This window comes from Rhipicephalus microplus, chromosome X (genome assembly GCF_043290135.1).
Source record: "Rhipicephalus microplus isolate Deutch F79 chromosome X, USDA_Rmic, whole genome shotgun sequence".
In the NCBI taxonomy this organism is placed as follows: domain Eukaryota; kingdom Metazoa; phylum Arthropoda; class Arachnida; order Ixodida; family Ixodidae; genus Rhipicephalus; species Rhipicephalus microplus.
This window is the reverse complement of record NC_134710.1, coordinates 460042764-460054779: the sequence shown is the minus strand read 5'-3', so window position 1 is coordinate 460054779 and position 12016 is coordinate 460042764. Positions and strand designations below refer to the sequence as shown.

General features: G+C 45.1%; 1 protein-coding gene across 6 annotated transcripts in view; it reads left to right on the top strand.

Moving 5' to 3' along the window:
* The window catches only part of LOC119160839 (uncharacterized), a 274511-nt gene that overhangs the window by 196351 nt on the left and 66144 nt on the right, over nucleotides 1-12016 (top strand). For all 6 annotated transcript variants that reach the window (XM_075880678.1, XM_075880677.1, XM_075880676.1 and 3 more), the window contains one exon: nucleotides 11149-11213. In XM_075880678.1, the coding sequence (XP_075736793.1) occupies nucleotides 11149-11213 (65 nt within the window). The remainder of the gene's footprint in view (nucleotides 1-11148; nucleotides 11214-12016) is intronic.

Here is a 12016-nt window from a genome sequence, read left to right as displayed (position 1 = left end):
TTACTTATGCTTGTATCTGTTAGAGTAGCGTCTCTCCCTGCTGTCGAATCAAGCGTTTTATATTCAACGACACTAAAACAAACCACGGCACACGTTACAATAACGTGCACGCTGCAGCAGCGCTGGTAGAAACAGTGCCAGCTCCAGTACTCACCAGCGCTTGCCAGTGAAAATTACAGCGCTTCCAGCGCTTCGCAGTGCACACCAGCATCACAGCGGTTGAGCCAGCGCCTGTACCAGTGCGGCACAGCTTTTTCCCTGTGCGCCCAGCGAACTTCCAGTGATTACAAGCGTGTACCAGTGTCTCCAGCGTGTACCAGTGCCAAAAAACGTACTGGCATCACGCTGCTTTTGCAATAGGGATGTATGGTATTTCAAATAAATATATCAAGTATTTAGAGAACAGGTGCTTAAAGACAATGAATATTCTGAAAGTGTCCTCACGCACTGCGTGTGGCAGTGACAGAAAATGCCTGATGGATTTTTATAGAAGCCTCTTACGTAAGCGCCTAGATTATGGTGCTATTACCTAACGGTCTGCGACACCATCGTCATTAAAGATGCTCGACCTTTTCCACCATGTAGTCATTCGCCTTTCTACAAGTGTCTTTCGAACTAGCCCCGTAAAAAGCATGAACGTAGATTCAAATGAATGGTTGCTCCATTTGCAGAGATGTTACATGTCCTTTACATACTACCAGAAGGTAAACGCGCTCGAGGAACATCCCACTCGCTCTATAATTATTGATTTGTTCAATGCCTGTTTGTTCAACAACTGCCCTTCACTGAGACAGCCCTACTAACTCCGCGTGAGGAGCCTGGCTGAGGAAACAGGCGTGCCACTTTTAAAGCACCGTTTGATGTCTCCCGCAGTATATCTGCCGCCATGGCAGTGGCAGATTATAAACGGGGTAACCTTCGTGGAAGTTTCTGAACGCGCACCTACTTCACACATCCGCACACACTTCTTTGAACTTCAACATTAATACACTTGCTCAGAATTTTTTACAGATGCGTCAGTCTCTACTGGTGTGTTTTATGCAGCTGTTGGACCAGCCTTTTCGAAATTCGGTATTCTGCACCCGCAAACAAGCATCTTCACAGCAGAAGCTCATGCGAGACCTTTGGCCGTCAAGCATATCAAGGAATCACAACCGCTATGTGCAGTTGTATACATAGATTCTCTTAGCCTCATAACAGCTTTGAAAACTCTGAAAAAACATAAAAATCCTGTCGTGGGATCACTTTACTCTCTCATATGCGCGATCTTCACCCTCAAGTGACAGATTGTGGTGTGATTGGTGCCTGGGCACCGCGAGATCGCTGGAAACGTGATGACGGACTAGCATGCTGGGTCTGCTCACGACCACGTACCCGCAAATACATCCATCGTCGTGCCTGCACTTGACAATAAATTTTTCCTACGACAGGAGCTCATGCCGTGTTGGCCACGCCTACACTCTAAGCCGAAATTCGGCAAAGTTGGACTAAATGCACTCGTTAAACCGACGGGCGAACGGTTCATCCAACATATACTAAATGTGTGACAGTGCTTGTCGTGCGCAAACGCCCGGCAATGAAGGGACCAATGGGGAGGGCAACTGCGCCGCGATCGCCTCCTATCGATGCCGCATTGCAATGCTCGGCGTGGACAACGATCATGAAAACAAGTTATATAGGCTGTACGCCACTGTAAAAGCGAAGCACTGTGAAACGAATAGATGTTATGAGAGACTAGTACAACACGCAGTCAGTGCATACAGCAAGCGCCTTCGCGTTTCCACCATGCCGGCACGGGCGGGCCGAAACCAAGTGAAAATTGCCGAACACGGGCAATGCGAATAACTCGCTTCAATGTGCTGAATTAGTTCGAACTACGATGAACACTGACAACGCTAATAAAAGTAAGCTGTTCATCAGCGGTCGTGTACCCTCACAGTGACCACAACTTAAAAGCGATATATAGAAAAAGTAGGCTTCGTACGTTATCGGTATGAAGCTGGCTGCCGGTGTGAGTGCATTGCCGGCACAAGCGAAGAAAACGTTGCGTACAAATTCACAGAAAATGTAGGTCAGACAAACTTATGTCTTTTTCTCCACGCAACAATCGTTATCAAAAATCCAGCGAGTCGGCAATCGCGGATACAACTAATCGTGCGGCCGGCAATACACAGGGAGCGACTTACCAGCACGATGAAACAACCGTGCCTGCGAACGGTCTCGTCGCTGTAAGTATACAGACATCTACATCACTCGGTAAGACGCCATGAACATGGGACACTTACCTATTGTTCATTTGTGACTATAAAATAACGACGACGGAAATTCCACGCGAGCCGCACGTTGCAATCGCCGGTGGGCGTTTAGCCGTACTCGTCGTAAGCCTAGCGACGCCGTCGGCAAGCCGACACGGTATGGCATCGGCGGGGCGGCTGGCTGCTTCGCCGGCTTTCCCGCATAAGCGCCGCTGCTATGTTTGTGTTTGCGCACGGCGAACGCTGGTTCAGCCGACATGATCGAACGCCAGCTAATAATTCGTATTCTCGGTTGAAGATTAGATGGATCCATTTTAAAAGATCGGTGCGCATCGGTGCTACGAATTAGCCCATGTAATTTTTGCGTTACGGTGTCAATCTTTATTGTTTTCTTAAGCTGAGTAAAAGTCGCTCACTGGCACTAGATGGGAGGTCAAAATACGGTGCTATATATACCCGATTATCCGTTCTCTGTAGTATATCGCGGGCCGTCAGTGTTTGCGGTGTTTTACTTTGAAATAATAGTGGGTATGTACATGTGTGTGTGTTGCGCGAATAACCTACTGTGTTCTTCAGTGCTGAATAATTTGGAATAAACATAAATTATACTCCGCAAACGCAGTGTTGCCATTTTTTTGCCATTGGCCCAGACGGTTCAACTGTTGGTCCCAGTGGAGCATTCTACTGGGACGTACATTTAAACCAAGTGGGGTAAGTGCATGGGGTAACAGTTGAACCCTTGCAGTTACTCCCGCAGTTAGTCCAAAATTGGTTCAAAATTTGTGGCAGTGCATTTAGTCCACTAAAGGACCAATGGCATACCCCACTTCAGTCTTTTTCGGCTTAGAGTGTACGGCACATGCAAACGGAGACAAATTGCATGTCGTCAAACCGAGACTGGGAAATCGGCCAACAGTTTTCAGGTCACGCTACAGAAGAGTCACATTTGCTAGGCTAAAAGTAGGACACAGTCCCTGAACACATTCATACCTTTTGTCTGGAGGCGATCCGCCATTGTGTGAGAAAGGTGGAGAACCACTTACGGTTCTCCACGTCCTTGTCCAGTGCAGTGAGTTAGATGCTCACTTAAAAACACGTTTTACTACCTTACCGACAGCGGCTCCCAGTACATTTTGTGATGCTCATCCGTAAGGATCCGCTTTTTAAACTTAGGTCATTGTTTACGTTTTTAGGTGAGGTACATAGTTTTCACTCTATATTTCGAGGTGATGCGTAGCATGACTTCTGTACTAAGGTCACGGCTATTGTGACTACATTATCGCCATGATTTTATTATTACGACCTTCCGCCATTCACTTGCGCTGCACATTTTTCCATCACTGTTATTATTTTATTACTTCTATCTTCTTACGCGCGTTAGCGCAATTATTTTAGGCTCTTATACAGTCACGCACCATATCATTGTTCACATATCTTGCCTACTGAAATAACACCCTGGGGCCATCATTAGCTCTTGCGCCATAAAACACCACACATCATCGTGATCGTGAAGAAACGCTCTGCTTTTTCTTTTCCATCGCGACTTCTGTACGTGTTGCGCGGCTGAGTACAAAACTCCGGTCAGGTTGTTAAGGCAGCCTCATGGTTCTCAAACCAAATACGTGCCGAATCCCCGAGGTTTAAATAGATGCACCAGAGCTTCCGATGGCGTCCATTTCATTGGCGACGGTGACTTGCTCGTATTGGTCCAGCCAGTCTTCAACGCTCTCGCAAGCATTACCATGGGCTTCGGAGTCGGGATCGCCGTTGTTGCATTTACCATATTTTTGGAGCATTCTGGTAGGTTGCCGATGTGGGTCTATAGGTCCTATTGCTGCCGACTGCACCGAAGGTCACCTGAGTCTTCGAAGGCATTTCTACTTGTTCCGGGATCTTCGAGTTTCTCGCAGTAGATAGGATGATACCCAGCACCTCCATCAAAAAAAATGTCACATTTTACTGTGAGAGAAATTTGTAACTGGAGATAAGCACAACGTCTGCCTAGGTCGATCACTTCCAAAATAAGCTCATCTTCGTATATAGCCTGCTAATCTTCGCCGTCTTTTGGATGCAGAAATGTTGTAGGCCCGTGTGCTCAGATTCGAGTGCACTGCAAACTGACAGCACATGTCTTGAGAACTCCACCACTGTCCTCATGCCTACATCCAATGAGGGCGTGTCCAGATACCTCGAGCGAACCTGACACCGACCACTCGCTCATTCGCACACGCACTGGTGCTCGGGGGCAACGGCAGCGAACGGCGCGTGGAACCACCAGTCATCATGGTCAAACTGTTCCTACTGTGGATGCCACAACAAGTCTTGGAAGCCGTCTACAAACAGCATGGCCTACGTCCAGTCAGCAGCGATGGCAGCGCTGCAGGACAGCCAAATGAAGCAGGAGGTCTGAACCGAGGGACAAAACGGTGATGATTTGGGCACCGCAACCTCCATGAAATGAAATATAGAGATTAGGGATCGAAGTAACAACCGGCGCGCTAGTCTTTGTACAGGATGCTATGAATGTACACATATATGAAACAAGAGTTGTTGGCTTGCTATCCAACACGTTGTTGGCTTTCATTGGAGTGTATTCCGCGTCATTTAGAGTGTAGAAGCTGCTCGAACACGCACAACACGCGTGTCTGTACATGACAGTTCCGAAATACACGTTTCATAAAACTGGGCGTAACCAAGTTTTATGTCGCGTAGTCGAGCATATGAGAGCATTAATGCCTGTTCGAATGTGATATTATTTATCATTTATTACTGGTTTTCCCAGTGTCATTGCTCATCTATTCATTGATTTAGGATATCAAGTTCGGCCTTATTTTCGAAGCTTCAGTTTGTTTTTTATGGCCTGGCGTTCATGAATCCCAAAACTTTAACGCTCCACGCATGTACGAATAGGATTGCACTTTGGGTGAAATTCTCTATAGGCCTCTTTATTACTCTCACTGGAGTCGGGAACGCTCTTTATACCGTTACAAATTGGAAAAGTGTAATATCAACTACAGTTATGTATTTAGCCTTAGATGTAAAATTGTAGAGTTTTTTAAACAACTAAGCAGCACTTTTTTTTGCAGTTAAGGACGTGCTAGACAAGTCTTGCTCCTGTATATACAGCAGTTACAAATCTTGTAAGTGACGAACAAGATACGAAAGGGATGTATTTACAAACTGTGAACCTCGCTCACAATAACCGAGAAAAAAATCTAACCTGCAGTGTGTAACATTTCAAGTATTCTTGGAACTTGCGCTGAGCGATGAATGCTTTCTCTATGCTGTGTGTGAACTTCCGTCACTGTGAAACTCCGGATCCGGCAAAAATGGTATAATCGGCGAGATACACTATGCCGCGCTTCGTCTGCGCAACAGAGATGGCTATGCCATGCAATAATTTGCGGATTTTGAATACATTCTACCGAAAACGAGAACACCGCAAGTGGACATGGAGGAGCCCTAATGGCGAAAATAAGAACGAAATAGACTTTATATTGACTGCACACCCAGGAATCGTGCAGGATGTGGAAGTAGTTGGCAAGATACGATGCAGTGACCAAGGAATGGTACGGTCTCGATTTCGCCTAGACTTGAAGAAGAAACGACAGAAATTTATACGCAAGAAGCCAATCAATGAGCTAGCACTGAGAGCGAAAGTACAGAAATTAAGAGTGTAGCTGCAGAACAGGTACTCGGCCCTTAGTGAGGAAACCAACCTTAGCGTAGATACAATGAATGATAATCTGACGAGTATCATTACGGAGTGTGCCGTGGAAGTTGGAGGCAGGGTAGTTAGACAGGACACTGGCAAGCTTTCCCAGGAAACGAAAAATCTAATTAAGAAGCGTCAAAGCATGAAAGTGTCAAGTACAACATACAAAATAGAACTGGCAGAGCTTTCGAAGTTGATTAATAGACTTAAAGTATGCGATGTATGAAGGTATAATATGGAGAAAATTGAACATGCTGTGAAAAACGAAGGAAGCGTCAAAGCAGTGAAGAGGAAACTTGGGATAGGCAAAAGTCGGATGTATGCACTGAGGGACAAAGAAGGCAAAGTAACTACCAATATGGATAGGATAGTTAAAATAGCGGAGAAGTTTTACAGAGATCTGTACAGTAGCCGCGGCAACCACAACCTTAATACTATAAGAACTAGCAGTAACCCAGATGACACCCACCAGTAATGATAGAAGTCAGAAAAGCTTTGGAGAGCATGCAAAGAGGCAAAGCTGCTGGTGAGGATCAGGTAACATCAGATCTGCTGAAAGATGGAGGACAGATTGTGTTAGAAAAACTAGCCACCCCGTTTACGAGGTGTCTCCTGACGGGAAGGGTACCAGAGTCTTGGAAGAACGCTAACATCATCTTAATACATAAGAAAGGAGATGACAAGGACTTGAAGAATTAAAGGCCGATCAGCTTGCTCTCTGTAGTATAATAGCTATTTACAAAGGTAATTGCTAACAGAGTAAAGTAAACATTAGCTTTCAATCAACCAAAGGAACAAGGAGGATATCAAACAGGCTACTCAACAATTGACCACATTCATACCATCAATCAAGTAATAGAGAAATGCGCAGAGTATAACCAACCACTATACATAGCCTTCATACATTACGAGAAGGCGTTTGATTCAGTAGAAATATCAGCCGTCATGCAGACACTGCGGAATCAGGGCGTAGATGAAGTATATATTAACATTCTGGAAGAAATCTATAGGGGATCAACTGCTACCATAGTGCTTCATAAAAAAAGCAACAGAATACCAATCAAGAAGGGTATAAGGCAGGGGGACACAATCTCCCCAATGCTATTTACCGCGTGCTTACAGGAGGTTTTCAGAAGCCTAGAATGGGAACAATTAGGGATAAGAGTCAATGGAGAATACCTTAGTAACCTGCGCTTCGCCGATGACATTGCATTGCTGAGTAACTCAGGGGATGAATTGCAACTCATGATTACGGAGTTAGACAAGGAGAGCAGAAAGGTGGGTCTTAAAATTAATCTGTAGAAAACGAAAGTAATGTACAACAACCTCGGAAAGTAGCAGCGCTTCGAGATAGGTAATAGTGCACTTGAAGTTGTAAAAGACTATATCTACTTAGGACAGGTAATAACCGCTGAGCCGAACCACGAGATTGAAGTAACTAGAAGAATAAGAATGGGGTGGAGCACATTCGGCAAGCACTTTCAAACTATGACAGGTAGATTGGCACTATTCCTCAAGAGAAAGGTATATAACACCTGTATCTTGCCGGTACTTAGCTACGCAGCAGAAACCTGGAGACTTACAAAGAGGGTTCAGCTTAAATTGAGGACGACGCAGCGAGCAATGGAAAGAAAAATGGTAGGTGTAACCTTAAGAGACAAGAAAATTGCAGAGTGGATTAGGGGACAAACGGGGGTTAAGGATATCATAGTTGAAATAAACAAGAGGAAATGGACATGGGCCGGGCATGTAGCGCGTAGACAGGATAACCGCTGGTCATTAAGGGTAACTAACTGGATTGCCAGCGAAGGGAAGCGGGTTAGCGGGAGACAGAAAGTTAGGTGGGCAGATGAGATTAGGAGGTTCGCTGGTGTAAATTGGCAGCAGCAACTACAGGACCGGGTTAACTGGCAGAACATGGGAGAGGCCTTTGTCCTGCAGTGTACGTAGTCAGGCTGATGATAATGATAAAGAACCCCAGGTGGTCGAAATTTCCGGAGCCCTCCAATACGGCGTCTCTCATAACCATATGGTGGTTTCGGGACGTTAAACCCGACATATCAATCAATCAATCAATCAATCAATCTTCGCCGTCTTTTCCCATGGTGGCACATACAATTCTACCTGCAACTACAATACCTAATAGAAGCTGTTATGCTCGTGGCAACATATTGGGCGCCAGGCCCACCACAAGAGGCGCGAGCGCTGCAAAATCTGTAACGTGCAAGATTGAATCACGTTGCCTTGCTTCGCTCTGTCGAAGGGAAGCGGACAATCGCATGAGTTTTTTTATTCTTGTCTGTGCAGTGTTTATTTTTTTTTCGAACAGCGTTGTTTTGCTGTCAATTTTTGCGTACGAGCTTTTAGTCTACACAACCCAGAAAAGTGCAGTACTTGTTATCGGCTGCGTGCCACAGGATATATAGCGCTACGTACGCTACGCACGTAATGCCACATCTCTCTTTGTTCTGCTTGTTATTTTATGCCCATTGGCTTAGAATGAACATCGACGAGGAAGTCTCACATCAAATCTGAGCGTTTCACTTTTAACACGGGGGGCCTCGTTCACAAAAAACATGAGTGTGGACAGTGTGGTTATGTATGCATATCTTAAGTTTCGATGTACATGCATACATCCGGGGTAAGTTACCGCAATTACATTTAGGAATGTGGGCTGTTGAAAGATTGAAGATAAAACCGAGAAGCCATTTCTTTTCTGTTTCCGCTATCTTACCCTATGCCAGTCTATTACGTGGTCTTTTGCCTCTGTATTTTGGCCAGCGTGTTTGATCGATGAAACCTTCTTCCTTACAGCGTTCTTGTGCCACTTGAGTTTTTTGCTAAAGGTTACTTCTCTCGCCAAAGCAAATTTTACCACAGTATGCACCGCCTCCTCCCTTGGGTGTTCATGTTAATTGTCCTAACTTGTGTTCCCGACCAGGCTGGTTTCCGTCCGCCATAGTCGACTTCAGCTTACGGGTTCTCCAGCTTTAGGATTACTTCTTTAGAATGGGTCTTATAGTCACAATTTCTTGCTCTTTGTTTTTCGCTGCAGGAGAAAACGTGTTCAGCTTCCGTAACTAACTCACTTATTAAAAGCTGCCGTGAATTATCGTAGAGCGTATCAATGAAGCTGTAGAAACAGGGCATTGTTATTTTCTCTTAAACAAGAATTTTCCATTTAGATTGAGGTAAGCGAGACTTCGCAGCATGCCCATTCAAGGGTGCAAAGTAACACGACTACCTGGTAGACAATGCACTTACTATCGTGATCGAGCCCAGTCGGGATAACATTTTTCTATGGCGTTTGTCTATAAAAAACATAACTGAGTCAATAATTCAAAATTCACCCTTGTGTGCCACGATGACAATCGATTGTGCATGTTTAAAAATCGTACAAATCTCGCAGAATAAATATCAAGATCGTGCTGCAGAGAGAATTTTTCTGATAGGAAATTTTACCTTGCTAATAATTTGAATGAGGCACGCCCGTGCATGTGACACTTGCGTTTGCCTGCAATCGTAACAGAAAGTTGGCGGGTTCATGCAGCTGTAAGAATTTTTGTTGCTTTCCATAACAGTGGGAATCCGTTTGCGCTGTGTTTCGTGGGACTACGTGTGCCAAACAGGATTGCAAACTTCTACATGCTTGTCATGTCAACGACGGCCCACTTAAAGGTGCAAATACTGAACGTAGTTGCACAGCTGCAGGGCGTTTCTTGCAGTGAAAATACGTTTGTTGGCCTCGAGAATGCGTTAGGGCCCACCAGTGCCCATTCGACAGAGATTGACTCGTTACGTTTTACAAAAGCAGCGCGGTCGGTCCTCGTAGTTTGAATATATACCAATTAGTTTGAATGTATATACCAATTAGTTTGAATCTTAGTTTGAATGGCCATAGCAGACGAAGCCGGGAGTCCGGCATTATGAGAAACGTACAATTCGCCGAAGCAGTTCTTTAGAATTTTATGCAGTCATTGAAGAAGCTGTAGCAGTATTCGGTTGATTTCGAGGATGTGAAGTACAAGATTAACAAATTGCGAATGCATAAGCGGGCTCATTCTCCGTTTTCAGTTCAAGCAGAAAGCACTGACACGTTTTGTAGTTTGAAGTTTTTCGAGAGCATTTCAGTGCTATTTCATTTACCATTTAAGTGTAATTCATGTGACGCTGGTAGACACAAAACGAACAGCTCGCGAGAATGATGGGTGCTGCCGCCGTGAGGTTGTGGGGTGAGCGGGCGAAAGGTTCATGTCAGGCGTGCAATTGTTACTACGGAGGTCTCGACTTGCAGTGTAGTTCCGTTTGCGTGGAGCCTTGTAAAAACATTGGATTTTCAATTAGGGTTCAACCAAGGGGAATTTCATCCGATGTAACACACGCGATTCTAGCAAATCACTATTTCTGTAAGCATAGGCAAGAGCCTCACCAACGCCTTCAATTCACCAACTTCGACTAACGAAATTATCAATCCTTCCACATAAAACAGTTCGACCTAAGTTTCCATGTTCAGATAAAATATTCTCTGCCCTGAAGCTTGCCTCATTAAACAATGGCAGGCACATGATGTACGTTAGCCGTGGTACCATTAGCGCTATCCAAGGATCCGTGGAGGAGAATGCCCAAGTGCGCATGCCCGCTTCATAAGAGGAGACAATGTGCCTGTTCGTTGAAATAAATGTGCGAAAATAGTGAGAGTTCAGGCTATGCAATGTGCTGTACAGAACATTTATTCCTAAACTCTTGAACTTTTGCTCTGTCCGCCACGGTAGCTACGGAGCTCGGCTGGTGTGAGGCTCTGACTCGAAGGTGGCTGGTTAAATCATGGTTGAAGCGGTCCGATTTTGGTGGTTGTAAAATGGTAGTGGCGCGTGTACTGTGTGATATGATTTTAGGTTAACGAACAATAGATAGTCGAAACTTCTGGAGCTCTCTACGACGGCGTCTCCCAAAATCATACCGTGATATTGTGACCAAAAACCCTACGGTTATCATGAAATTTTACTCGGCTTTTCCGTCAGTGACACTGGAAAGCTTGAGAGATCCCATTAGGGTTTATGGGACATTGAAGATGCGAATATCGTATGCTTTGTTTGTGAGGTCGCCTGTAGGACGACTATCTAGATAAAATTTGTTTTTAAGGACTTTGCTTCTCAGTGCTTATTTTGTTTCCTGCAGCCTTCCGCCGATGCCTACATGCCGGAGCGGGAAATTCACCTGGCATGGCAAGCGGATCAAGTCAGGTGAGCTGGGATGTTTATTTTTATACCGGTAAAATACTCCGCAAACGTTTTTACTTTAGCAACCACTTCTCAGTCATTGCAGTGTGGATATATTATTACTAAGGTAAGTAGAAATGGCGGCTTTTCTGCGGTACCATCAAGATGCTGTGTTCTCCAATGAGGTTTGATATGAGAATCATCCTTACTGACACAAATATGAAGTTGTTCCTGGCGTCTTTTTAGCGGTCCTGCTTCTTCATTGAAGGGTAGTGGACTTTCAATTTACACTGACACGTGGTAGGGACAGTGAAGAAGGGAGCTGTCCCTCTCGTAGGGAAGAGAATCTATATCGGACGGACTTGAGCCTAGAAGACGAAGTAATTGAAAGTGCCAAGCAATTCACGCAGTACACAAAATGCAACGATCACAGTTGTCGTCGTTGGTCGGTGATCAGAATGTCGCAGGAACGCGTCTTCTTGTGCACACGATTGACCGCACATTTCCTTGCCCCCGCGTTCACGCTAGGGTGAGCTAGAACACTGCCGTCATGCGCGTAGTTTTATCTGAATTGTCTCCCTCGGTTGAACAGTGGCTACGGTTCTCGACTACTTACGGGATGGTCGCGAGTTTGATCCTGGCTTTGGCGGGCGCATTCTAATGGAGGCCAAATGCCTGTCTTCTGTGCACTGTGCGATATAAGGGCACGTTAAAGACCACCAGGTAAACTTTTCCGGGAAACTTCATTATGGCGTCTGTATTTATCGTATTGGCGTGTCGAGACGCAAATCTTGAGATGTCAATTTTTTCGGTATACCTTCAAATAA